General features: G+C 47.9%; 1 protein-coding gene across 1 annotated transcript in view; it reads right to left on the minus strand.

Annotated features, from left to right (window-relative positions):
* Positions 1-26,440, minus strand: part of POLR1A (RNA polymerase I subunit A) — a 78,704-nt gene that overhangs the window by 23,961 nt on the left and 28,303 nt on the right. Inside the window, exons 13-18 of the mRNA XM_062209778.1 lie at positions 22,571-22,825; positions 16,875-17,066; positions 4,993-5,142; positions 3,804-3,987; positions 857-939; positions 601-759 (exon numbers count right to left, since the gene is read on the minus strand). Coding sequence (XP_062065762.1) covers positions 601-759; positions 857-939; positions 3,804-3,987; positions 4,993-5,142; positions 16,875-17,066; positions 22,571-22,825 — 1,023 coding nt within the window. The remainder of the gene's footprint in view (positions 1-600; positions 760-856; positions 940-3,803; positions 3,988-4,992; positions 5,143-16,874; positions 17,067-22,570; positions 22,826-26,440) is intronic.

Below are 26,440 nucleotides of genomic sequence, written 5' to 3' on the forward strand. Positions count from 1 at the left end.
TGGCTCCTCCCAGTCACAGGACGGGGAGTCCCAGCCCTGGGGCAGAAGAGTCAGGGCTTGTGCAGAAATGTCCCTTTCCTTCCTCAACAGCCAGCCGCTGCCTTGGCATTGGGCACGTTAGCTCCTCCCCCTCTCAGCAAGCCTAGGAGCGCAGCCCCACACGTCTCTACTTCCTGTCTGACCATCAAGGCACAGGCTGGTGATAACCCCAGCCCAGGTCCACGAGGCAAGCACAAGGCAGAGCCACAACCTGCAGCCAGACCTCCACCCTGGGCCCCACAGCCTGCTCTTGCAGCAGGCCCACAGGGAAGATTTCCGTCTTCCCTCCCCCTGAATGCTGTGACCCCCAGATAAAAACATCACGAGTGAAAGAGCACACGGCATGCCCTTTCAGTGTTAATAACAGCCTTTCCAGATCCCAACTGGTGAGAGAAGGAGAGCCCAGGCTCCTGAAAGGGACGGCTTCTGCCCAGCCCACGCCGCATCAGGCTGCTCCACAGCCACACCGCTCCGCAGGGCCCCACGTGACAACCCAAATGTAATTTTTTAAAAACGAGCATTGAAAATGGTGGGGATAAGTGCATGCGCTGCTGGGCTAACCTTGTTAATCTCATTGCTGTAATGGTTCACTTCCTCCTTGAACTTCAGATCAATCATGTTAAAGTCCCTCTGGTCCTTGCCCAGATGGGCATCCTGCCATTTCTCTCGGACCTCATCGCACGACGCGGCTTCTGGCAGGTTGAGTGCAGCTCTGACAGCCTAGAACGACGAAAGGAACACGTCTGGTGGGGATGCAGCCGAGCTAGGAGGCGGGGCTTTCACTCGGCAGCAGACCACGGCCTCAGCACCTCCTTACCCGGGACCCACACTGGGTGGATTCTTCAATGATCCTGTGTCTCCTGACGTCTGCCTTTGGCTTAACCAAAATATCTTCCACACCTGTGAAGTGAACCAGACAAGCTCAGAGGGAACCAGGCCTGACTTCTCACTGGCATGCCAATTCGACGATGGCACGGCAGTCGGCACAGGGTCGCAGACACAGGAAGTACTTGAACCACGCTGATGAAATGACCTCATTACTAACAGAATGCTACTGCACTCATGGGCTGACCCACGGCCCCTAACATCGTAATCTCCATTTCACAGAAAATAAAACTAACGCTCAGCATTGAACTACTTGCCCAAGGTTGCACAGGTAGAAGGCAAACCCAGGCCCATGTTCCAAACTTATGCTCCTAGCCACCAGCTGTCCTGTCTCCTCCATTCAGTAAGTATGCACTGGAGGAATGGGAGAGGGAAAAGTAGAGGATTCTGGATAAAAAGCTGAGTTTAGGGCAAGACAGGGAGAGCATCCTGGCATTGGCTCCCAGAAACTGTGTGTTCCAGAGGCCAACCTACAGTGTGACCATCGAGCCCTGGCAGACACGCTGGGGCCTGGGTCACTTCCGGCAGGCCCATCCTGGCTCACAGGCTGAGGAACCCCTCCTGTTGGGCACAGTATGTCCTCCTACTTCACCTCTGTCTGTGCATGATCTCGCGAGTCCGCAGCCAAGACCTGAGTGGGAAGAACACAGCGGTCTGTACTGGTCAAAGGCCGGGGCTGAAACTCCTGGAGACCCCAATGTGTTGTCTTGAAAACTAGAGGGCTTCTGAAGAACCAGTGTGAGCACAGGGGGAAGAAATAGTCCACAAAAGTGGGCCCTCCCCTGCGGCCAGCGCCCTGCACTGGCCCTGGCTGAGAAGGGCTGGAGTGAACTTGACCTCTCCAGCCAGTCCTCCCCTCGGAGCCCAACTCCCAGCTCAGCTGCGCTCCCTCCTCCCTCTCCTCTCTCAGCCTTGCAGCATCTGGACTCCCTTTGGGCTCAGGGGGCCAACCTCTGATTTTAAGCAGAGCTGCAGGCTTGCCTTGTTTGTAAAGTTTGGTTCTCATCATGAGCTGCGTGTGGAATCTTCCTCTATGCTTCATTTTTAAACCTCCCCAAACTTTTTCTAGTTAGCAGAAATGCTTGTGCTTATTCCAACTGTTTGAAACAGATTACATTTTAAGAGTGTGAAGTTCTTAGTCATCACATATCACTGTCTGCCACTGCCCTGGGGGTGAGGCTCCTGGTCGGGTTTCCAACTGGAAGTGCAAGGGCCTGGACACAGGTGCCTCCATCAGCCACCCAGGCCCAGTGCAAGAATTAGGAGGGGGAGGGAAAGGTCTTAGTCATTTATAGTCCTTAGTTTGGTAAAATAACAGACTATACAAGCTGTTTGTTCAAGGGTGCTTGTCTCAATGATACTGGAATGAAAACCTGGAAACAGGCCGGTGCCGTGGCTTAACAGGCTAATCCTCTGCCTTGCGGTGCCGGCACACCAGGTTCTAGTCCCAGTTGGGGCGCTGGATTCTATCCCGGTTGCCCCTCTTCCTGGCCAGCTCTCTGCTATGGCCCGGGAAGGCAGTGGAGGATGGCCCAAGTGCTTGGGCCCTGCACCCGCATGGGAGACCAGGAGAAGCACCTGGCTCCTGGCTTCGGATCAGCACGATGTGCCGGCCGCAGCGGCCATTGGAGGGTGAACCAACAGCAAAAAGGAAGACCTTTCTCTCTGTCTCTCTCTCACTATCCACTCTGCCTGTCAAAAAAAAAAAAAGAAAAAGAAAAAGAAAACCTGGAAACAGCCTAAATTAATTACAGGAACTGGTTAAATAAGCCACAGTACATCTATACTGGTGGAATAATCTGTAGCTACCAGACATGAGGATGTAGATTTGTATCGTGACCCTGGGGAACATTTCTAAATACATTTGGAGATGGGGGAGGAGGGGACAGATGATCAAACAGCATGCAGTAAAGGACTTCATGTTTTCTCAATATATCTATAATACGAAAGTCTAGAAAGACACACATCAAACTGATACCAGCAGTTTCCTTTGGCAAACGATGTCGGGGGATTGTAAGTTCTCTTTAGGTCTGTATTTTAGAAATATTTTCCCATAATTAAATAAATTAGATAGTTACAAAGTAGGACACGTGTAATGCAGACCCCCCTGCAGCCCAGGGAACAGACTGACTGTGGCAGGCCCTCAAGCACACGGGATTTTACTACCACCATCACCGGCATCACCCACTGGACAGTCCTGACAAGTGCCGTGGTATGAGCTCCACACACAGCCTCTCCTGGCACTCTCCCGAGACCACAGCAGAATGGATTCTGCTCCCTGTACATGCAGCCGCACCATCCTGAATGAGCTCAGCCCGTGGCCGGGTCCTTGGGCAGCTCTCCTGCCGGCAGTCCTGCTCCGCACATGGAAGCAAACGGCACACTTGTTTTCTGTATCAAAGCTGGTTTGCTGAAACAGCGAGCGCTCATTTTTCAGAGAGAGTGGTCCCTCTGCCCGTCTTAGAATCAGACCAACAGTTCTGCCTCTGAGGAGTGTTTTGAGCACTTCTGACCACGGGGAGACCCCCGTGTGGAGTGCAGAGGACCCAGGGAATTCTGGAGGGCACTTGCAGGAGAGAATGAGGGTGTGCATGAGTGTGAGAAACCAGTCTCAGGGCCAGAAACTGTAAAGGGTGAGATTAGGAGAGGGTCAAATGCAAAAGGGGCTGGGGGGGGGGGTGTCACTGTAGGCTGTTAAGGGGCAAGGAACACCTACTGGGGGGAGGGGCTCACAGCACCAAGAGGGAGAGAGGCCTGCCAGCAGGTGAGGACATGCTTGGAGAAGGAGCATGGCAGTCCTCCCGAGGGAGACAGCCCGGTGGCCATGTGGCCCCCAGAGGCGGGGCCAGGCCACTGCTCCAGGCGGCCAGGGAACTCACCCAGGGTAAAGCCCCTGTAGAGCTGCAGGTAGGCGGTAAAGAGGCGAGCCAGGCAGGTGAGGACCTTGCCGCTGGTCTCGCCCCCGTAGATCTCATAGCAGCAGTGCACCAGGCCGTAGGCAGAGCTCCCGTAGTGTGCCTTGTCCAGCACTCCGCAGAGCAGCTCCCCTTCCTTGATGATCACCTGTGCAGGGAAAAGCCACCGAGGCCGGGTTGTAGGGGACGCCTCCAGAGGAAGCATATTATTCTCTGATTTGATATGTATTAACCTCATTGTGTGTGTCCCTCTCCTGTGGCCTGCCTTCAATCCTTCATTGAAACAAGCAGGGTATACATGAAGTTAATATAGCTATAGCTTGTAAATAAAGCAGATGAGCACACACAGACTAACAGTTTTCACTCTTTCCTTTGTAAGCATCTCTCTCTTACCAGGATGTTTATATGTTCCCCTGCTCCCCCCACTCACCCATAGTGAGCGAGTACCCTTGACAAAGACCTTGTGACTAGAATTGAGAACACCTAGAGCTTCAACTTCATAATTATGACCTTGGCCTAGGTACTCCCTCCTTGCACCTGGGAAGTAGGGACAAAACCTTTCTAACAACCTCTAAAGCCTGCGTTTGTACTTTCAAAGAGTTGGGTTACAGCTAATGAAAAGAATCTCAAGCTGCATAATGAGCAGAGGCCAAGCACCTGCTCCACAGAGGCCAACACAGCAACAGCCTCAGGTACTTGCTAAGCCCCTGTGAGCTGGGAACCTGAGGCTGCCCCCCACTGAGAACACAGAGGCCTTGGAAACCTCCAGGGTGGGCTGCTCTACTGCAGCCTCACAGCACCTGGGTTCCACCACCCTGGGCCAGGTTCCTAAGCTTGGAGCTGCCACGCGTGTGACCTTGTAGCAGTTCAATTATCTTGCGCCATACCATGGTCTGGAAGGAAAATATGTGCTCTGCATTTCTAAGGCCTGCAAAATCAACTCCCACTTTCTGCTAGAGAAAACTCGCAGCTTCCCAAACCAGCTATGAGTTTCAAATGCTACAGATCAACCCCGACTTTTGTCGAAACAAAAGCTCGGACCCACTTGGGCACAGCTCCTCCCCTTCTGAGGCACTGCACCTATTTCTGCGAGTAGGTCCCTGCCTAACCCTGGGGCTAGAAGTCTCCAATGCATCCAGCCGGCTGGCCATACCTGGGACTCACACATCGAGTTGGGGTCAAAATTGGGAACAGGTCGAGGAGTTTCTTTAACCCAGGCTTTCCCGCTGATTTTTGCCTTCCCAGACAAGTTCAGTGGGATGTGGTCCTCTGGGATTATATTTATGAGCAGCGTTGAAACAACCTGGAGAGAAAAAGAGCACAAAGCTGACGGCAGGAAAAAAAGCTGAGAAATTCCCGGGGAAGACCTCAGGGTACAGCAACACAGACAGGGCCTCCTCTGTGGGACAGATGATTTCTGTTTTTATTGAAATGACTTCAGAGTAGCAACAAAAATAAGCCAGTGAGAACTTCACTGGGAATTTTATCCCTAAAATAGTTCTTCCTAAAGTGAATGACCCCCTAGACCTGAATTAAATTCCTGGTCAGGCCAAGGGAAGGAGAGGAAAAAGTAAGTCCTGAATACACAGTAAAGAACAAAAAAAACACTGGCAGGGCTGACAGGTGATGGGGCTCCTGCCGTCACCCCAAGTGCCTGAAGCGAGCCAGTCCCTGAGGGAGGCCCGGCTGCAAAACTCTTCCCAGAGACATCTTTTGTTAACTCAGGCCCCTCCAAACGGACAATGATTACACCTGGTCAGAACTTCCCCCTGCAGAACCGTCTGGACCTTCTGGGGGGGGGGGGGGCGCCAAGGAAGGAGCAGGTGCAGAGACCAAGAATGGACAGCATTGCTGCTCAGCAGCCTTCCCACAGGGGGCCTGAGGCCGCCAACGGAGAGACAGGCCTGGCAGCGAAGCTCCAGAGGTCATGGCCACGCCCTGGGCGGTACATTCTTTCTCTCAGCCCTGGGGTTGCTCATTTGCAGAACACAGACAAGACTCATTAGTTCACCAGGCATGTCAAGTGCTTAGTATGTGCCAGGCACTGGGAAGAGCAGTGAGACTTCATTCTCCGGGGATCCGTGGTTTGGAGGAAAATAAAGTGGGCAGGAGAACCGGAGTGCAGCAGGGGAGGGTAACTGTAGTAAAGCACTCAGAAGCGCCTTCACCAGAAGGTTCGATGAGCAAGGGGCTGTGCAGACGTCAGGGGAGATGACGCGGAGGCTTCCATCTGTGCTTTTCCAGAATGCGTCTGGGCTACCAAAACAAAATACCACAGACAGTGTGGCCTGTACGTGGCAAAAACTTATTTTTCATGGCTTTGAAGGCTGGGAATTCTAAGATCAAGATGAATCTGGTGTATGGAGAAGGCCCTGTGCTTTTGTTTCAGGGAGCTCGATGGGGCCTCTCTTGTGGACTCCTCCCACTCCAACCTAGGTACCTCACACACTATCACCTTGGCACTGAGATTTTTTTTTTTCTTTTTTTTTTGACAGGCAGAGTGGATAGTGAGAGAGAGACAGAGAGAAAGGTCTTCCTTTGCTGTTGGTTCACCCACCAATGGCTGCTGCGGACGGCGCACCGCGCTGATCCGAAGCCAGGAGCCAGGTGCTTCTCCTGGTCTCCCATGCGGGTGCAGGGCCCAAGCACGTGGGCCATCCTCCACTGCCTTCCTGGGTTATAGCAGAGAGCTGGCCTGGAAGAGGGGCAACCGGGACAGAATCTGGTGCCCCGACCAGGACTAGAACCTGGTGTGCCAGTGCCGCAAGGCGGAGGATTAGCCTAGTGAGCGGCGCTGGCCAGCACTGAGATTTTAACATATGAATGGGGTGGAGTGGAGGGAATACAAGCATCCAGATCATAGCAGGTTCTGATTTAACTTTACAGGGTCATTTATTCTCTCCCTCTCCCTCTTAGTATTTATGTATTTGAAAGTTAGAGCAACAGAGAGATAGATGGACAGAAATATCTTCCATCAGCTGGTTCACCCCACAAATAGGTGCAACAGCTGGGGGCTGGGTCAGGTTCAGGTAGGCGCCAAGAACTCCATCGGGGTCTCCCAGGGAGATGGCAGGGGTCCAAGCACTTGGGCCATCTGCTGCTGCTTTCCAAGGAACATTAGCAGGGAGTTGGATAAGAAGCAGAGCAACTGGGATTCGAACTGACACTAATATGGGATGCTGGCATTGCAAGGCGCGGCTTAACCTGCTGTACCACAATGCCAGCTCCTGGTTCATTTGTTCTAACTACATTCCTGGTCTAGACTTGGGGACGAAATAAATGCCTTAGAGAAGAGAGAGGCCTTTTGAGTGACATGAGTGGGAAGGGCTGATCCTGGACAAGCGGTTACTAAAATGCTCTGAGAGAGGAGCCGAGTATCCTGCATTCCTGTACCGAGGGGCATCACAGGGCGTGTGGTTGAGGTGACTGCTCGGGAACCTAATGGCTTCTGTGCAATTAGCTTTTTACAGAGCTAAATAACAGAAATCAATGTGTTTGGCTGGAATTGATTATAGCTACTGAAAGGCCAGGGGGTCCCTTCCGCTGCCCCAGCTGGGTCCATCAGAGGGGCCACCCACCAACAAGTGGTTGCTAATGGAAGGCCACGAGAAGCTCAAGCAGCTGCTCCCTAGAATGCCCGAGGGGAGCCAGCTGTCCCTGGGGAGAGTCAGGGGCCGGCTCCAGAAGGCCCAAATGTGCACATTTCCGCAGGGGAGCCGGGTGGGGTAGACAGTCCGTGTAACAGGCACCAGGGATGGGGAGAGCGCTAGGAGGAAACAGCTGGCATCAGCAGCCCTTTGTGTGGCTGTGGCACGCCCCAGAAAGTAGCATCTGTACCTGAGTGCGATGAGGACAGGGCAGTTAAGGGAGCGGCTGCCTTTCCACACACAAGCGCCAGGAGCAGGGCACTACTGGCAGCAGCAAGGGAGCTTCTGAAGGAAGCGGCAATACTCCCTGTCGTCCCGGCAGAAGACGACCAAAACGCCACAACCCACACTCTCCTCACCTCGGCTCTGCAGGAGGCCAGGAGTCAGGGCAGGAAGGTGAGAGTTCCCGGGGATGCCTCCCACAGGTGCACCTCACAGTGCCACACGCATAGCAGGGGCCACTGGCCAGGCACAGTCAAGATGGTTTGAAAGACAACAGACACTCTTGTATCCAAACATTATGATACAAATACAGACTTAGGAATAGAAGCGGACGTCACTATTCTAATAAATGAGGAGGCACCTAGGAAAAACCCACAGCTCAGTGACAAAACACTGCACACTCTGGCTAAAATGGAAAAAAAGACAAAAATGTCTACTCTCGCTACTTCCGTTCAACAATGTACTGGAGGTTCTAGCCGTGGCAATCTGACAAGAGAAGAATTAAAAGGTGTCTACACTGAGGAGGAAGAAGTAAACTACCTTTTTTTGCAGATGTCATGACCATATACAAAGAAAATTCTTTAAGAGTTCACAAAAAGATTATTAGAGTTAGTAAATGGCTTCAGCAGAGCTGAAGGGTACAAAACCAACACATAAAAGCCAATCAGCAGGGCTGCTGTACTGTAGCAGTGAAGAATATGAAAATTACACTAAGGGAAAAATCCATTTAAAATAGCATCAAAAGAATAAAATGTTCAGGAATAAATGTAACTGAAGAAGTGTAAAATGTGTATACTAAAAACTATAGTAACACTGTTGACCAATATCTGAACAGAATAAATGGAAAGATTTCATGGATTTGAAGCCTCCCTGTTGCTTAGATGGCAGTTCTGATCTACAGCTTCAATGCTATCAGAATTCTCTCTATTAAAATCCTAACTGCCACTTTCACAGAGACAAACGAACTGATCCCAAAACTCACACAGAAATGTAAGGGACCTCAAAGAGCCAAAACAATCTTGAAAAAGAACAAAGTTGGAAGACTCACACTTCAGGTTTTTTTTTTTTTTTTTTTAAAACAGGCAGAGTTAGACAGTGAGAGAGACAGAGAGAAAGGTCTTCCTTCTGTTGGTTCACCCCCAAAATGGCTGCTAAGGCCGGCATGCTACGCTGATCCAAAGCCAGGAGCCAGGTGCCTCCTCCTGGTCTCCCATGCAGGTCAGGGCCCAGGCACTTGGGCCATCCTCTACTGCCTTCCCAGGCCACAGCAGAGAGCTGGATTGGAAGAGGAGCAACCGGGACAGAACCGGCACCACAACTGGGACTAGAACCCGGAGTACCAGTGCCGCAGGCGGAGGATTAGCCTAGTGAGCTGCGGCGCCAGCCCACACTTCAGGTTTTAAAACTTACTGCAGTGCAGGTCATTGTGACATTGGTGTGAAGACAGATACGCTGATCCACAGAAGAGAATGAAAAGCCTAAAGATAAGCAGCTGACTGACTTACGGAAGGGGTGTTAAGAACATTCAATGAGAAAAGAAAAGCCCTGTAGGGGCCAGTACTGTGGCATAACTGGTTAATCCACCGCCAGCAGCACTGGCATCTCATATGGGTGCCAGTTCAAGTCGGAGCTGCTCCACGTCTGATCCGTTTCTCTGTTAATGTACCTGGGAAAGCAGCAGAAGAGGGCCCAAGTCCTTGAGTCTCTGACTTCAGCCTGGCCTAGCCCTGGCCATTTTGGCCATTTGGGGAGTGAACCAACAGATGGAAATTCTCTGTCACTCCTCTCTCTCTCTCTCTCTAACTCTGCCTTTCAAATAAACAAATCTTAAAAAAAAAAAAAAAAAAGTCTTACCAAGAGTGGTGTTGACACAATTGCATATCTAAGACTGAATCTGGACCCCTACCACATAAACAAACAATTCATACAATCAAATAGTATTCAGCCCTAAAAAGGAATTAAATCTTACAATTTAGAAGTCTTGAAAACATTATATATTATAATAAAACAGTATATTATAATAAAACATTACATATTAAATCTTACAATATAGAAGAGTCTTGAAAACATTATACATTGGGGGCTGGCTCTGTACAGTAGTGGGGTTAAGCTGCAGCTTGCAGTGCCTGCAAACCATACTGAAGTAGTGATTCTTGTCCCTACTACTCTGCTTCTGATCCAGTTTCCTGCCAATGTACCTGGGAAATCTTCAGATGATGGCCCAAGTGGATCAGCAGATGGTGGCCCTGCCACTTACACGGGAGACAAAGATGGAGTTACTGGCTCCTGGTTTTGGCTTGGCCCAGACCTAGCTTTTGTAGCCATTTGGTGAGCGAACCAGTGAATAGAAAGATCTCAGTTTCTCTCTCTGTGTCACTCTGTCCTTCAAATAAATAAATGAATAAATAAATGTTTAAAAGATTATGTTGGGTTGGGTGTATGGTCTAGCAGCTAAGATGCCTGTATCCAGTGCCCGGGTCTGAGTCCTAGCTCTGCTTCTACTTCCAGCTTCTTGATAATGCACACAATGGGGGGGGGGGGCACGGAGCAGGTGACAGCTCAAGTAGTTGGGTCCCTGACACTTGCATTGAGATCCTGGTTCAGGGCTTTGGCCTGGCCCAGCCCCAGCCAGTGCAGGCATTTGGGGAGTGAATGGTAAAGATGGGAAGGCTCTTTCTCTGGTCTCAAATAAATAAATCACATCATGTAAAAGAAGGGAGTCACAAAAGGCCATATATTGTATGATACCACTTATGATATTATTATGTACAAATTAGGCAGATTCATAGAGACAGAAGTGGTAGGTAGGGGATAGGAGAACTGAAAGTGACTGCTAATAGTTGCAGAGTTTCTTTTTGGGGTGATGGAAATGTTCTGAAATTAGCAATGATAGTTGTACAATACAGTGAATGTACTAAAAACCACTGAAATATACACCTTAAAGTGATAAATTTTATGTTAAATATGAATTGTGTATCAATTAAAAAAAAAAAAAAAACAAGGGAGTGAGACAAGATGACCTGAGGTCCCTTCCTGTACTAACATTCTAGAAGTGTTTCATTTCCTTTCTGATCATAAACCATTTCTCATATTCTGCAGGTTTAGTGGCTATTTGCAACATTCTCTTAAACTATGAATTATAAAATGGATAAATATATGATGGAATATTTATCTAATGAGATATTATAAATGAAAACTAACAAACTACTGCTATATGAGGGTACTTCAAAGAGCTGTGGGGGGCCGGTGCTGTGGCACAGCAGGTTAAAGCCCTGGTCTGCAGTGCTGGCATCCCATATGGGTGCTGGTTCGAGTCCCGGCTGCTCCACTTCCAATCCAGCTCTCTGCTATGGCCTGGGAAAGCAGTAAAAGAAGGCCCGAGTCCTTGGGCCTCTGTACCTTTGTAGGGGACCCATAGGAAGCTCCAGGCTCCTGGCTCCTGGCTCTGGATCGGCCCAGCTCTGGCCATTGCAGCCATTTGAGGAGTGAACCAGTGGGTGGAAGACTCTCCACTATCCCCCTCCGCCTTTGCCTCTCTGTAACTCTGCCTTCCAAATAAATAGTAAGTCTTAAAAAAAAAAAAAAAAAAGCTTGTGGAAAAAATAATTGAAAGTTGATTTTGGCATAAAAATTCTTTGAAATTCATGTAGTTTTTTCATAACACATTTTCCATGAGCTTTTTGAAGATCGCCTCTCATGCACGTATTTCAAAATTTTATTGACCAAAATATATTGAGTTTTTAATGCCATTTTCCACAAACTTTCTTAAGTACCACTGTATTATGGATTGAGTGGGACCTGTCTCCCCAGAACTCAAATGGAGACTTGCTCTGGCAGGGAGGTCTTTAGGTCACTGGGGGTGTGACTCAAGAGAGGTTCTCATGAGATGGCTCATTATGTGAATTCAAGGTCAGCCTAGCTCTCTCTCAGCTTTCTCGCTCACCAAGTGATCATTTCTCTGCAGCCACCATGACCAGGATCCACTAAACAATGGAGCCATCTCATCCTGAACTGCAACCTTAAACTATAAGCTGAAATATACCTTTTCTTTCCCGAGGAGCTCCTCTCGGATATTTTAAAGTGGTGAAAAGCAGATTAACGTATCTCATAAGTTATCACATGAGTGACTCACAGAAAGGCATGACTTACCACATGATCCATTTAGAGAAAGTTCAAGAAAAGACAAAACTTACCTACAGTGTTAACACGGGAATCAGGACAGTGGTCACCTCCGGGAAGGGGCAGACGGTGGGAGGGGCTGAAGGAGATATTCTGGGGGTGCTGGTGACAACCTACTCTACGTTCTGGTCTGGGTGAGTTTTCCAAGGTATATTCACCTTGCGAACATCAGCAAGCTGGGCACTAGAGTTGTGCAAGGATGGGCAAACTCTGTTTGGGCATGCTCTTCAACAAATGATAAGACCGCTGATTCACAAAAAAAAAGCAAAGCACTCAACAGGTATCTGAAAGGTCCTAGAGAAACAGGATAGGACTTCATTTTCTGGGGCAGTACACAAACTTCCCAAGCTGAAGTTCCTGATTCTAAACATGGCTTTTCTCTGCAGAACCAGACTGAGCTACTCACCAAATTCTTTTTTTTTTTTTTTTGACAGACAGAGTGGACAGTGAGAGAGACAGAGAGAAAGGTCTTCCTTTTTGCCGTTGATTCACCCTCCAATGGCCGCTGCGGCCAGCGCATCTCGCTGATCCGAAGCCAGGAGCCAGGTGCTTCTCCTGGTCTCCCATGCGGGTGCAGGGCCCAAGCACTTGGGCCATCCTCCACTGCCTTCCCAGGCCATAGCAGAGAGCTGGCCTGGAAGAGGGGCAACCGGGACAGAATCCGGCGCCCCGACTGGGACTAGAACCCAGTGTGCCGGTGCCGCAAGGTGGAAGATTAGCCTGTTAAGCCACAGCGCTGGCTACTCACCAAATTCTTGTGCGATGAATTCACTCCTGCCCTTTTTTACCTATTTGAAGAGAAACAGCCTGTACCAAAATTTTGTGAAACATTGAAAAAAGTCTCAACAGTGACACACGTTAAAGCTGGGTCCAGGGCCGGTGCCACGGCTCATTAGGCTAATCCTCCGCCTGTGGCGCCGGATTCTGTCCCGGTTGCTCCTCTTCCACTCCAGCTCTCTGTGTGGCCCGGGAGGGCAGCAGAGGATGGCCCAACTGCTTGGGCCCTGCACTCGCATGGGAGACCAGGAGGGAGCACCTGGCTCCTGGCTTCAGATCAGCAGCAGCGCCAGCTGTAGCACCCATTTGGGGAGTGAACCAATGGAAGGAAGACCTTTTTCTCTGTCTCTCTCTCTCACTAACTCTGCCTTTAAAAAAAAAAAAAAAAAAAAGCTGGGTCCATTTTCTAATTTTACTGGGTTATACAGTAATCACCACAGCTTAGAAATATCAAATAAAACAAAAAAGAAAGGATCCTTAATATGAATAAAGCTATTCTATCATCCTGATCATTTTAATGCCAAGTTTATCCTCATATACATTTAAAAAATGCTTGTAACTATGAATGCACATAGAATTGTTTGATCTGTTTTTCTCCTTGAACACTGTCATAGCATCTTCCAGACTGCTGCATGGCCTTTCAAAACCATCCTTACAACAGCTGCATAATATCCTAGCAAATGGATTTGCCATAATTTACTTAGTCCCAGTGTTGAGTTATCTGTCTTTTTCTAATTCTCTACTATAATAATAAACTATGATGTAACAGATTATTTCTTTCAAATAGCTTTTCCCACATTTTAGATTATTTCCTTTGGCTGGATCCCTGGATCAAAGGGAGGAACATATTTGTGGCTCTAGATATTTATTCTTTGTCCACTATTTGGCTCTATTTTGACTACACTGTTTATGTTTATATAAAATATTATTGGAATTTGTACACTTAATTACATAAGATTTACAACCCATTGATTTCCAAGATAATCTGAAATGGATGCTTTTTAAAATAAAGACATATAAACAGGAAAAAAAGTAGAAAAATACACATAGCTAACTAAACAAGGCTTGGCAAACTACAATCTACAAGCTAAATCTGGCCTATCAACCTGTTTTTGTAAATAAAGTTAAGCTGGATTGCAGTCCATGGCACATCCATGCAGCTGAGTAGCTGCAACAGAGACTGTGGCCTACAATATGTAAAATATTTACCATCTAGTTCTTTACCAGGAAAAGCTTACCAATCCCTGAACTAAATTATCTAGATTCAGAGGTTTTAATTTTAAACAGCAAAATTCCTCTCCTATTCCATTAAATCAACTTCCATTTCTGGTTAACAGGACCTGATTTATCCGCCCATTAGAAATAACAATAAAAACACAGATGACTATGCAACAGTTTCAAGACACTGACACAAGGCAGTGAAGGAAGGATACAGTAGACTAGATCGTTAAGCAAGACAGACCACATTCCAAGCCATAAGGCAAAACTCAATGAATTTAAAAGGATTCAAGACACAGTGGAATTAAACCGGAAATCAGCAACCAGGATATCTGGAAAATTCCTAAATATCTGGAAGCTAACCAATGTATTTCCAAATAATTCATGTCAAAAAAAAAAAATCAAAAAGGAAAACTAGAAAGTATTCAAAAAGGATGAAAATGCAAATACAACATATAATTTGTAGGATGCCACTTAAGTAGAACTCAGAAGGAAATTCATACATAAAATGCCTGTATTAATAAAAAGGGTCTTGGGGCCAGCCTTGTGGCATAGAGGGTAAAGCCGCTGCCTGCGATGCCAGTATCCCACATGTTCTACTTCCAATCCAGTTCCCTACTAATGCGCTTGGGAGAGCAGCAGAAGATGGCCCAAGTGCTTGGGCTCCTATATCCATAAGGGAGACCCAGCTAAAGCTTCTGGCTCCTGGTTTTGGCCTAGCCCAGTTCTCACCACTGTGGCCATTTGGGGAGTGAACCAGAGGATGGAACACCTCTCTGTCTTTCCCTTGGCTCTCTGAAATTCTGCCTTTCAAATAAATAAATCTTTAATAATAAATAAAAAAGGGTTTCAAGTCAATGACTTCAGCTTCAGGCTTAATTAACTGGAAAAAGAAAGCAAAATAAACCCAAAGTAAATAGAAGAAAGGAAGTAATAAGAGTGAAATCAATAAAATATAAAACAGCAAAAACAATAAAGAAAGTCAATAAAGTAAAAAACTGATAAACTTCTACTAGACAAATTGGTCAGGAAAAGATCCAGAATAAGAGAGTTGACACCACTACAGTTTCTACCATAGAAAAGGACAGTAAAGAATACAATGAACAATTTTATGGCTGTAAATTCAACAACTTAGACAAAACAAATTCCATGAAAAACACAAACTACTAAAGCTCATTCAACATGAAACACATAACCTGAATAGTCCTATCTCTATGAATAGTCCATTTTCTGATGTTTCAACAAAAATAACCTAGATTGGGTAATTTATCTTCTCACAGTTCTAGAGGCAGGAAGTCCAAGATGCAAGGGCTGGCACCTGGTGAGTTTCCTGATGCATCATCCCATGGCAGAAGGACAAAGAGGGGGTGAGTGAAAGGCACCAAGGGGCCAAACTCATCCTTTTTCTTTTTAAGGAACCTGCTCCCAGGATGGAGAACCCACATGGCCTAATCACATCTTTTTTTTTTTTTTTTTGACAGGCACAGTGGACAGTGAGAGAGAGAGACAGAGAGAAAGGTCTTCCTTTTCCGTTGATTCACCCCCCAATGGCCGCTGCGGCTGGCACGCTGCGGCTGGCGCACCGTGCTGATCCGAAGCCAGGAGCCAGGTGCTTCTCCTGGTCTCCCATGCGGGTGCAGGGCCCAAGGACTTGGCCATCCTCCACTGCACTCCTGGGCCACAGCAGACTGGAAGAGAAGTGACCGGGACAGAATCTGGCGCCCCGACCGGGACTAGAACCCGGTGTGCCAGCGCTGCAGGCAGAGGATTAGCCTATTGAGCCACAGTGCCGGCCTTTTTTTTTTTTTAGTTTTGACAGGCAGAGTGGACAGTGAGAGCTAATCACATCTTAAAGGTCCTTCTCTTGATACTGTCACACTGGGGATCAAGTTTCCAACACCTAAGCTTCAGGGGACACATTCAAGCCACAGCAGTTCACTGCAGAAATGGAAATTTTAGTAAAAAACTTTCCCACAAAGAAACTCTAGGCCCAGATGCCATCAGTGGCAAATTCTACCACATATCTAAAGAAGAAACAGTACCAAAACTACATGAACGCTGACAGAAAACTGAAGGAGAGTAAATTCTGCCCAACTCATTGCATTGTATGAGGCCAACATTACTCTTTGTTACCAAAATCAGAAAACTACAAACCAATATCCTCATGAACACAGATGCAGAGACATTCTAAGCCAATTATAATAAACTGAATGAAATAACATACAAAAAGAGTTGTATTGCGTAACCAAGTAAGGTTTATCCCAGGAATGGTAAGGTTGGCGTAACAAATGAAAACCACTGAAGTAGCTAAGTCCATAGACTTAAAGAATGGTAGAACTGGAAGAGATCAGTAACATGAGCTCCTTTTTTGGATGAGAAACTGAAGCCCACAGAACCACGACTACATAGCCAATTAGGAGGTGATCCCCAAGGCTGAACATGGGAGGTCCAGTCAGCAGTAGAGAATATCTTTTACCCTACCTCATTCTTTGATCACTAGGTATACTATTATCTAGTTATTTTGAGAAGTAAAGTGCGATGCTGTGGGAGCTGGAAAGGCCTGGGTCTGAAGCCCAATTTTGTTTCCTACAGCCTTGGGTATGTATATAAACTTCTCTGAGTCTCAGTAATACTGTTTGCTAAAGGGAGATAACATGGTGTCTGCATCACAGGTTGGTGGTAAAAGGACTGAATGGGTGACGGATCTCAGGGAAGTGCTTGGTATTTCACAGTGGGTAATACTACTGCTTCCACCACTACTTATCATCATCACATCTGGATTCTGAGGACAGCAAGTCTAAGTGATGCAGCCCATTCCTTATAGATACTCCCTAGAAAGCACCCAGACATAGGTACCCCCAAAAAATCAGACTATTTCTTGATGAGCCCCTTCTCTGTTTCTGGCGTGGATCCTCCTGGAAATTAGAACTGTTACCTGCCTTTTCTCTTTCCTTTTTCTTTTAAATATACACTGAGTATTTTCTCCAATTACCTGCTTTCCTGTCCACAGTGGAAAGGGTTTCAGAATGGCTGGAGGCAAGAGCTTCACACGCCCGACTTTGTCTGTGAGTCCTCGGTACACCAGCTCCATATATTGTTCCCGGGTGAAAAAACAACCCCGAATCGTCATGTTTGCACCTGAAACCATGTGATCCTGGATCAGTCCTGCCAATGGCTGGCCATCCTACAGACCAAAACAGATTAAAAACAGAAGAGCAAAGATCAATTTTGAGTAAAACTTTAATTGCTAATCATCTGCTTAGAAGACAACTTCTAGCAACAGTCTTCCCTGTATCCCTGTGTTGTCTTGTCCATGTCCTCACCAGGCGTGTGCTTAGGAGCAAACTGCCTCCCCAAACCCACGGCCAGGGCTTCCTGTCAGTCTCCACTTTTGCCATTGGCCCACTGTCCTGAAAACTGCTTCCAACTCATCCAGCTTCCCAAACTTTCTCTGCTTAGGATCATCTGGTTCTAGTTACTCCAGCATGTTTTTGGCATTTACGCACAAATTTGGTCTGGTTAATGTTAGTTGTGTTCTTGTTTTTATACTTTGGTTTTATGCTTTAGTATTTTTCACACATTTCTGGCCTGGTCCTCCTATAAATCAGTCATCCATTCAATAAATATTTATTGAGAGACTACTGTATGCCCAGGCACTGGGGATACCTTTGGCCTACTCCAGTGAACCGAATGGCCACAGTTCTGTATGAGAAAGAGCTAGACAGTAAACAAAATGACTGCATAAATATATTTATCACAAAGCACTTTAAACTATCATGGAGAAAATCACAGAATGGGTCCTCAGGGGCCCGAGAGTGATGGAGCTAGCCAATGCAGGGAGGTTGGGGTACAGGCACAGGTGCTGTAGAGGGCTGTGACAGAGCCTTGATCCACAAGACTGTGGAAGGAAGAATGTTCATTATTAGGATTTCCTCACAATGGCTCATGGTGGGCCCTTAATAAAGGCTGTTATCTACCAGATGTCAAAACAAGGGCTTTTATAGGAGCCCCAGATTCGGTGAGTACATTCATCTCAGTTGACACTTTCACAGCTTCTCTGATCCCCAGTCTCCTGGACCTTCTCCGTTGGTCTGTGTTCATGGCAACGTAAGGTACACTAAAGTAAAAACAGCTATGCTCACTGATGACCTTTAAGAAGTAGGTTTTGCAAACTTTTCCATTCTTACAGGAATTTGAGAAAAACCTGAGCTTTGGATCCAGAGGCTGTTCTCCTTTGATTACTTGTTAGAAACTAGCCACTATTAGGGCCATGTTTCATAACTCAGGTTCAAGGAACTCACAAATGCAGCCAGGGAGAAGGGCCAGGAATTTAACCACATGTACTAATTCAAAGACTAAAAAGGGTCCTTGTCAAATGGTCTAAATACTACAGCGATAGGCTCTAAGTAAACTCAAAAATAATTATTACAAATGGGCTGAAAAGGAGCCACAGACGTAAGACAAGGTCAGATGGAGCGCTGGCCCTTCTTATGGAGGCTCTGAGTTACTAACATAAATAAAAAATTGTACACTGCACTCTGTGCCAAAGATGGTCTTATTTTACTTGGTGGGGGTTAGGGGGCCCAAACCAATATACCACATTTGACTTATCCCACAGTCTTTGGGGCAGTTAAAGATTGTTCCTTTTGTTTTCTTCCTTTAAAGAACTGAATTACAAATTATGTGATACATTCAGTGCCTTCTCTTCTTTCTGTCAAGATTTTTCCATGACTAGAAAATTACTTTAATGGCTAAACTGCTTTCCAGGCAATAATCACATGAATTCTAGCTTGGAATGCTGATTAAAGCAATTACTAAGGGTCTACTTATAATTTTCAATCTCCTAAATCCCCCTTGGGATCAGAAAGAACATCTCTGAATCAGAACTCCAGAAAATTGTCAGTTATACAAGTCCACTTAGCATCATAGCAAAATGACGATGTAATTAATGTCTTTGGTCAGGATGCTTGGAGAAAACGGGTATCCAATTTTCTAGCTGACTGTAGATAGTCAGGAAACTATGTCTCAAGCCTGTTAAAAAACTTTTCTACAAAGCATTGGCCCCCACTACCTCTAACAGAAGGAAAAAAATAAATTGATAAAGAAACATGGAAACAAAAAGTTTATTTATTTCCTTGGAAAAGAAATGGCTAAAGTTCCACTCATCTCATGCTTTAGTTAAGAAGACAACACAGAACTCTACTTAGTGCATGCAACCGATAATCCAGAAATATGGTTAGGTAAGGAATAGAAATCAAGAATACAAACAGAGATAGGGAAGCAAAGGGAAATAAAGATACACCCATAAAAATGATCCTCAGAAACGTGCTTTCCCACGTTTAACCAGGCCAACCCTTGTTCTCTTGGGATTTTGCTGCCAAAATCATGTGGCATTTTTATAACCATTAGCAAAAATAAGGGTTTCACTTCTTAACATTTACACTAAGGACTAAATAAAATTTATCAAGACTGCAAAGCTCTTTACCTGACAGAAAAATCAACTCAAAATGTATGGCAAGCATTGTGGCTTACAGGTCAAGCTGCCGTCTGCAATGCCAGCATCCCACATGGGCGGCGGTTCGAGTCTCGGCTGCTCCACACCTGATCCAGTTCCCTGTTAAAGCTCAGCAGAAGATGGCCCAAACAGCTGGGCCCCTGCGCCCACACGGGAGACCCGGATGAAGCTTCTGGCTCCTGGCTTCAGCTTGGCCCAGCCCTGGCCCTTTCAGCCATTTGGGGAATGGACCAGTATAAAGTATCTCTCTCTCTGTAACTCTGCCTTTTAAAAAAATAAATCTTTTTTAAGATTTTAATTTATTTATTTTTTAAAGATTTATTCATTTATTTGAAAGTCAGAGTTACACAGACAGAGGAGAGGTAGAGAGAGAGAGAAAGAGAAGTCCTTCATCCACTAGTTCACTCCCCAAATGGCCTCAATGGCTGGAGCTGCATTGATCCAAAGCCAGGAGCCAGGAGGCAGGAGCCAGGAGCTTCTTCCGGGTTTCCCACATGGTCGAAGGGGCCCAAGGACTAGGGCCATCTTCCACTGCTTTCCCAGCCACAGCAGAGAGCCAGTTCAGAAGTGGAGCAGCCAGGACTCAAACTGGCACCTATATGGAATGCCGGCACCGCAGGTGATGGCTTTACCTACTAAGCCACAGCGCCGGCCCCTATTTGTTTATTTGAGAAGTAGAGTTAGGTCTTCCATCTGCTGGTTCACTCCTCAAATGGTCACAACAGCCAGAGCTGGATCAACCTGAAGGCGGGGGCTAGGAACTTGCTCTGGGTCTCCCAGGCAGGTGCAGAGGCCCAAGCACTTGGGCCATCCTCTACTGCCTTTCCAGGCCACGAGCAGAAAGCTGGATTGGAAGTGGGGCAGCCAGGACACAAACTGGTCCCCATATGAGATGCCAGCACCGCTCCCTAAAATGAATCTTTGAAAAAAAAAATCAACTGAAAATGAAGTGAACCTGAGGCCATCCCTTGTAAGTTTAATTTTTAAGAAATCAGGGGCAGGTGTTTGGCATAGTAGTTAAGTAATGGCTTGGGATGCCTATCTCACACGGAGGGCCTGTTCAAAATCTGTTACTGTGCTTCCAATCCAGCTTTCTGCTGACGTGCACCAGGGGAGACCGCAGGTGTTGGCTCAAGCACATGAGTCTGTGCCATCCACGTGGGAGACTCAGATGGAGCTTGGCCTGGCCCAGCCCTGGCCGTTGGAGGCATCTGGGGAGTGAACCAGCAGATAGAGGATCTTTTCTCTGCCTGTCACTCCACTTTTCAAATAAAAACATGAAACCAAATAAAATTTTTAAAAAGTATTGATGTGAGCTTATTTACTGCAGTCTATGAAGGTGTGACATGGCTCATTTAGAAATAAAGGGACCTGCCCTTTGCAGGACGTGAGGCAAACATGAAGCCTCATATTGCTTTGCACCTCATGCAATCCAAAGCAAACACAGGTCCATCGATCTGAGGACTCTGGAGTGCCTCAACTCCCCACAGAGCTAATGCTCACGGGTCACTCTGCCAGCAAAATCCACCTGCTGCTCCTGGCAGGGTTCTCGCTGGTGATCCTGATTCTGCTGCTAGATTTGGAGCAGTCCCTAGGAGGCACTTTCTGTCATGTGCCCTCTCCCACCCAACAAGTCAAGAACACATGTGGCTAAGCGCACAGGCTTTAGAGTCGGTTTGAGTCCTGGCCTCATCACTAGCTGGCTACTGACTTACTTAAATCTTCATCTGAACATCACACCTACCACTCAAGTCTGTTGTGAGAACCAAGTAAGAGAATGCTTGTGAACTGTTTAGAGCAATACCCGAGGTCCAGGGCCTGCTCAAAAACGATGGTTTTTACTGCTGCTACTTACTAAAGCTACTAATACTACTCACCTGAGAAGACAAAAAGCCAATTTCCTCATTAGTAAAATTATTTTTTTCTCTGCTCCAAATGATCCAAATGAGACCTTACTTCTTCTTTCTGCTTTTAGTTCCTTTATTAAGCAATTTAGCAGGGGAAGTCAAACAACTGGGCCATGCATGAAGCCACCCTGGTGCACCTGGCAGGAAGAGCCTGGGACGCTGGGCTCCTAGCCAGATGCCTGACCCGCAAGGGGCTGGTACATGGCTGACGGGATGATTGAAGACACAAAGAGCACAGGATGCTAACTGGGACTGGGTATCTCCAAGCAGCCCTATGCTCCTTGGATATAGAATTCTCTGTAGAATAAACCCCACAAAGATCTGGGAGCTCTTTGTCCTTCCTCTTACTTCTCAGCTGGGTGTCCCTGGGCAAGCTATAGCAATTCTTTGGGTATAAAATGTGGACTTTATAGCACCTACCTCCAAGGTTGAAGGGGAAGTTGAAACAAGAAGCCTCTAAAGTGCTTTGCACAGTGCCTGACACTGACAAGTGCGGGTGACTGAGGTGTAACTGTGAATCACTTGATGCAAATGGCTTAGCACTTCACAGGCCTCAGACGTTTGAGTGGAGGGTGAGGGCTAAAAGGAGACTAGAACTTCCTCCATCTATTTGCCTGCACCCTAGCTCTTTACCTCCCATAAGCACACACTGACTCAAGACCCTGCCACTTTATGGAATAAATTGGCTGGCCAGGCAAGGTGGGAAGAAGTTACATCCTTCCTACGTGTCCCACTGGAAAGTCATGACCACATGGAGCTGCCTTTGAGGATCGACAAAGAAAGAAGGAAGAGATTCAAAGAGGAGGTAATTTCAGGGGCTGCAGGAGGATCTCAACTGGGTCCTTGGGTTAAGCTGTCTCTTAAAACTCAAGCTTACTAGAATCCAAAGGATCAAAGTTACCTGGAGACCATGATAACCATGACAGCTGAGATGAGAGGATGATTGTCAGGAGCTAGCAAGTTGCAAAATCCAAATATAAGTCCGGAAGACAAGACATGCTATGCAGCTGTTGACCTTGGTTTTCTAGAATGGCCATCACACTTTCTCCCTGACTTAGTCAATTTTAAGACACAGCAAGACAGAAGTTCTTCCCTGCCTGGGAGCAACTGGAAGACTGAAAACACCTGGGGAAAAGCCAGGACCCTCTGTTCTATGTGCCCATGCATTGGAGCTGCCCACCGACCCCAGAAGCTGGGGGAGGCCCAGGTTTAAAGTGGCACGCCATGCCAGAATTGACCATGGAAAGGCCTCAAGGTCAGACCTACCTTGGGAACAAGGTACTGCTGATCAGTGCAGGCCAGGACGTAGGCCTCGGCCCGGCCCAGCTCACTCTGGGGGAAGTGGGCATTCATCTCATCTCCATCAAAGTCAGCATTATAGGCCTTGCAGTTGGCATAGTGGAGCCGCAGGACTTTCTCTTCAGGTAGGATGCGGGCACGGTGGGCCTGGATGGAGGGTCTGTGCAAGGTGGGTTGCCGATTCAGTAGGAGAATGTCCCCATTCTTCACGTGCCGGCACACCTAGGGCAGAGTGGAGACCAGGTAGATGATCAGTGGGAACTCAGCAACATCACTGCCCCTTCCAAGGCTCACCTCAACTTGGCCTCGGCGTGACTTCTGTCCCATTCAAGAGGCACAAATCTTAGCTTATCTAGACTGGAATATTATGCAATGATGAAAAAGCCTAAGTTAAATACAGTCACACAGCGCATAATGTCTCTGTCAACAATAGACTATACATAGTAGGTGGTGCTAGTTTTCACTGCCATCTTAGTTTGCGAAAGTAAACACTATGACATTTGCATGACAAAATTACCTAACAGTGCATTTCTCAGAATATGTCCCCAGAGTGTAAATATAAGTCCTGGAGTGAGGAAAAGAAAATCCCAGTGGCGTAAGGTGATAAGGTGCAGCAATCTAAAGCCCAATCTAAAACTCAGTGATGGCCAGCACCGCGGCTCAATAGGCTAATCCTCTGCCTGCAGCGCCGGCACACCAAGTTCTAGTCCTGGTTGGGGCTCCAGATTCTGTCCTGGTTGCCCCTCTTCTAGTCCAGCTCTCTGCTGTGACCTGGGAGTGCAGTGGAGGATGGCCCAAGTCCTTGGGCTCTGCACCCGCATGGGAGACCAGGAGAAACACCTGGCTCCTGGCTTCGGATCAATACAGTGCGCCAGCCACAGTGTGCTGGCCACAGTGGCCATTGTGGGGTGAACCAACAGAAAAGGAAGACCTTTCTCTCTGTCTCTCTCTCTCAGTGTCTAACTCTGCCTGTCAAAAAAAAAAAACAAAAAAACAAAAAACAAAAAAAACCACAAAAACAAAACTCAGTGATGGGGGCCGGTGCTGTGGCATAGCAGGTAAAGCTACCACCTGCAGTGCTGGCATCCCATATAGGCTCCGATTTGAGTCTTGGCTGCTTCACTTCTGATCCAGCTCTCTGCTAGTGTGCCTGGGAAGGTAGTGGAAGATGGCCCAAGTCCTTGGGCCCCTGTACCCATGTGGGAGACCCAGAAGAAGCTCCTGGCTCCTGGCTGCAGATCAGCCCAGCTTTGGCCACTGAAACCATTTGGGGAGTGAACCCACGGACAGAAGATTGATCGATCAATCTCTCTCTGTAACTGTTCCTTTCAAATAAATTAATCTTTAAAAACAACAACAACAACAACTCAGGGATGGGCATTTGGCCTAGGGGCTGACAGCAGTTAAGACCCCCGAATCTGGGGCTGGAGTTGTGGCACAGTGGGTTAAGCCACTGCCTGCAATGACGGCATCCCACATGGGCGCCACTTTGAGTCTGCTCCTCTTCCTATCCAGCTCCCTGCTGATGCACCTGGGAAAAGCATCAGAGGATTACCCAAGTGCTTGGGCCCCTGCACCCACATGGAATACTAGGAAGAAGGTCCTGGATCCTGGCTTTGGCCTGGCCCAGACCTGGCCATCGCAGCCATTTGGGGAGTGGACCAGCGGATGGAAGTTCTCTTTCTCTGTAACTCTTTCAAATAAACACATAAATCTTTTTTAAAGGGTATCTCCATCATCCTCTCCCCATTCCCCTCCAGCGTGGCTGAAAGTTCCCTCTGCCTTAGGAAAGCAGGAAGCAAAGCCCTCACATCTACGAGGCAGGCCTGGAAGCACGTAGCACACAGCTAAGTCTTTTTGCACCCTAAGGAATTGGAATCTTGCCCTCCCTATTCCCTAGTGGCATGTTTCCAAGGAGACCTGAACTCCAAGGATTCCCACGAACATCTGCCCTGGTGCCCCGCGTGACTACGTCACACAGCCCAAGATCTTCCTTCTTTAGCCTCTCAAGGGAGAAACTGCTCCAACCAAAAACCCAGGCTGGGCCTATGACCTGAGTCTGGCAAACTTGAGACATCCCGAGCGTAAGCAAACTCGGTGCAGCTGGGATGGGACGCGGGCCAGTCGGGCAGGCACTGGCCAATCCAAACAGAAGCCCTGGAACCCAGGGTGCTCCCCTTGCCAACCCAAACCCCAGGCCCTTCCTTTCTCTTGTCTCTAAATAAACACCGCAGTGAAAATTAGTGTGCCCCAGTGCCCGGGTCAGAGTTTCCAGAGGCAGGCCTAGGGCCAAAGGCCTCCCCCTGGCAGATGCTGGGCAGGAAAACAAGCCTAGAGGTCTTGGCCGCTTCCTCCTTTACTTATGAGGCCCAGGGGAAACAGCAGAGGTTTCCCACCTCATAGGGGGCACATCCTTTCGCCTCCTCACCTAACTGTGGTTCACCCTGACTGGACTCTGTCTCCTCCCTCAGCCTCCCTGGCCCCGTCCTCACCCGTGTACAACATGCTGACAAGGCTGTGCAAAGTAAGCCTGGGTGCATCACATTACACGTTCACATGTCGCACACACCTTTATTAAGATTTTGGAAAATGAAGTTAGCCATCCTTGCCCACCCCTTATCCCAACGTAAGTACCGCGTCCTCATGTCTAACCTGGCCCTCATATCTTGGGGCCTCCAATGCCTCCACCTGGATCCACACATTCCACAGGGATGTCCCGAGCACTGGGTGCTGGGGAAAGTCGTGAGCAGAACACTCCCTGCCTTGAACTCACAGGACAAAGGAATTCAAGGGCAGAGAGCTGGGGGCACACACAGGGACAGCACAATACGAGGGGTGAAGGGTGGACAGACGCAGGTGGGCGCTGGAGGTAGGGGAACTCACGGGGGCACCTAACGCAGGTTTCTGGGAGCCATGAACTGCATTCCGCCAGCTAGCCGCCTGGTTTTGTAAATGAAGTTTTACAGGTTCCCAGCCACACCCATTCATCCATACCCTGCTCTGGACTCCCAGGTGCTCTACGCAGAAGTGAACCAGAGGTCCACAGAGGCTGCAAGCACCAACTCTCAGACCCTAGAGACTCTGCTGAGACCTGCAGGAAGAGCAGTCAGCCAGGAAGTGTGGGGGAGGGCGAGGGGAAAGCATTCCAGGCAGAGGAGGAGGATCTGGGAAGCCTAAAGGGGAGAAGGAGCCCAGAGTGGCCAGGGACAAGCTGAGCAAAGAGGCCGAAGGTGGATGAGTGGAGAGGTGAGCCCGGGACAACGTGAGGACTCGTGAGTTTGCCAAGGATTTGAACTCAAGGTGACACGGGTGACCGGACCACTCTCATTCAGCCTCCCCACTGCACACGGCGGCCAGGCCTGCACAGCCTCCAGAGCCGCTGATCACAGCCCTTTCCCCATGCCCTCATCTCAGCGAGTGGCACAGGAAGTTCCCTCTGCCTTTGCCTCATGCTCTTAACCAGACAAGGTCAAATGCCTTTGGTTCCTCTTCACAAAGGCTCTGAACACTGGCTCCCTCCAGGTGACCTTTATATGTCCCTGAAGCACCCCACAACCACATTCAAGAGATAAATGACACAAAATGAGTGAGCCTGGTCCTGTGCCTCCCATGTTTGAGCCTGTCCGGTGTCCCTTCTTCTCTCTCCTTTGTACTCTGTGCTCAAAGAGGTCAGCGCGCCGATGGCTTCATGTCTCACCTCCATAGCCCTCCAAAGTCTTACGCTTCTACTCTGTACATGAGCTGGGCCCCTGGATTCTCCACAGCCCCTTCCGACTTAGCAGGGCCTACAGGCAACTCCTCTGCAGCATTCCCATTGTCCTGCACTGAAAGCCACAC

The sequence above is a fragment of the Lepus europaeus genome, chromosome 13 (genome assembly GCF_033115175.1).
Source record: "Lepus europaeus isolate LE1 chromosome 13, mLepTim1.pri, whole genome shotgun sequence".
Taxonomy (NCBI): Eukaryota; Metazoa; Chordata; class Mammalia; order Lagomorpha; family Leporidae; genus Lepus; species Lepus europaeus.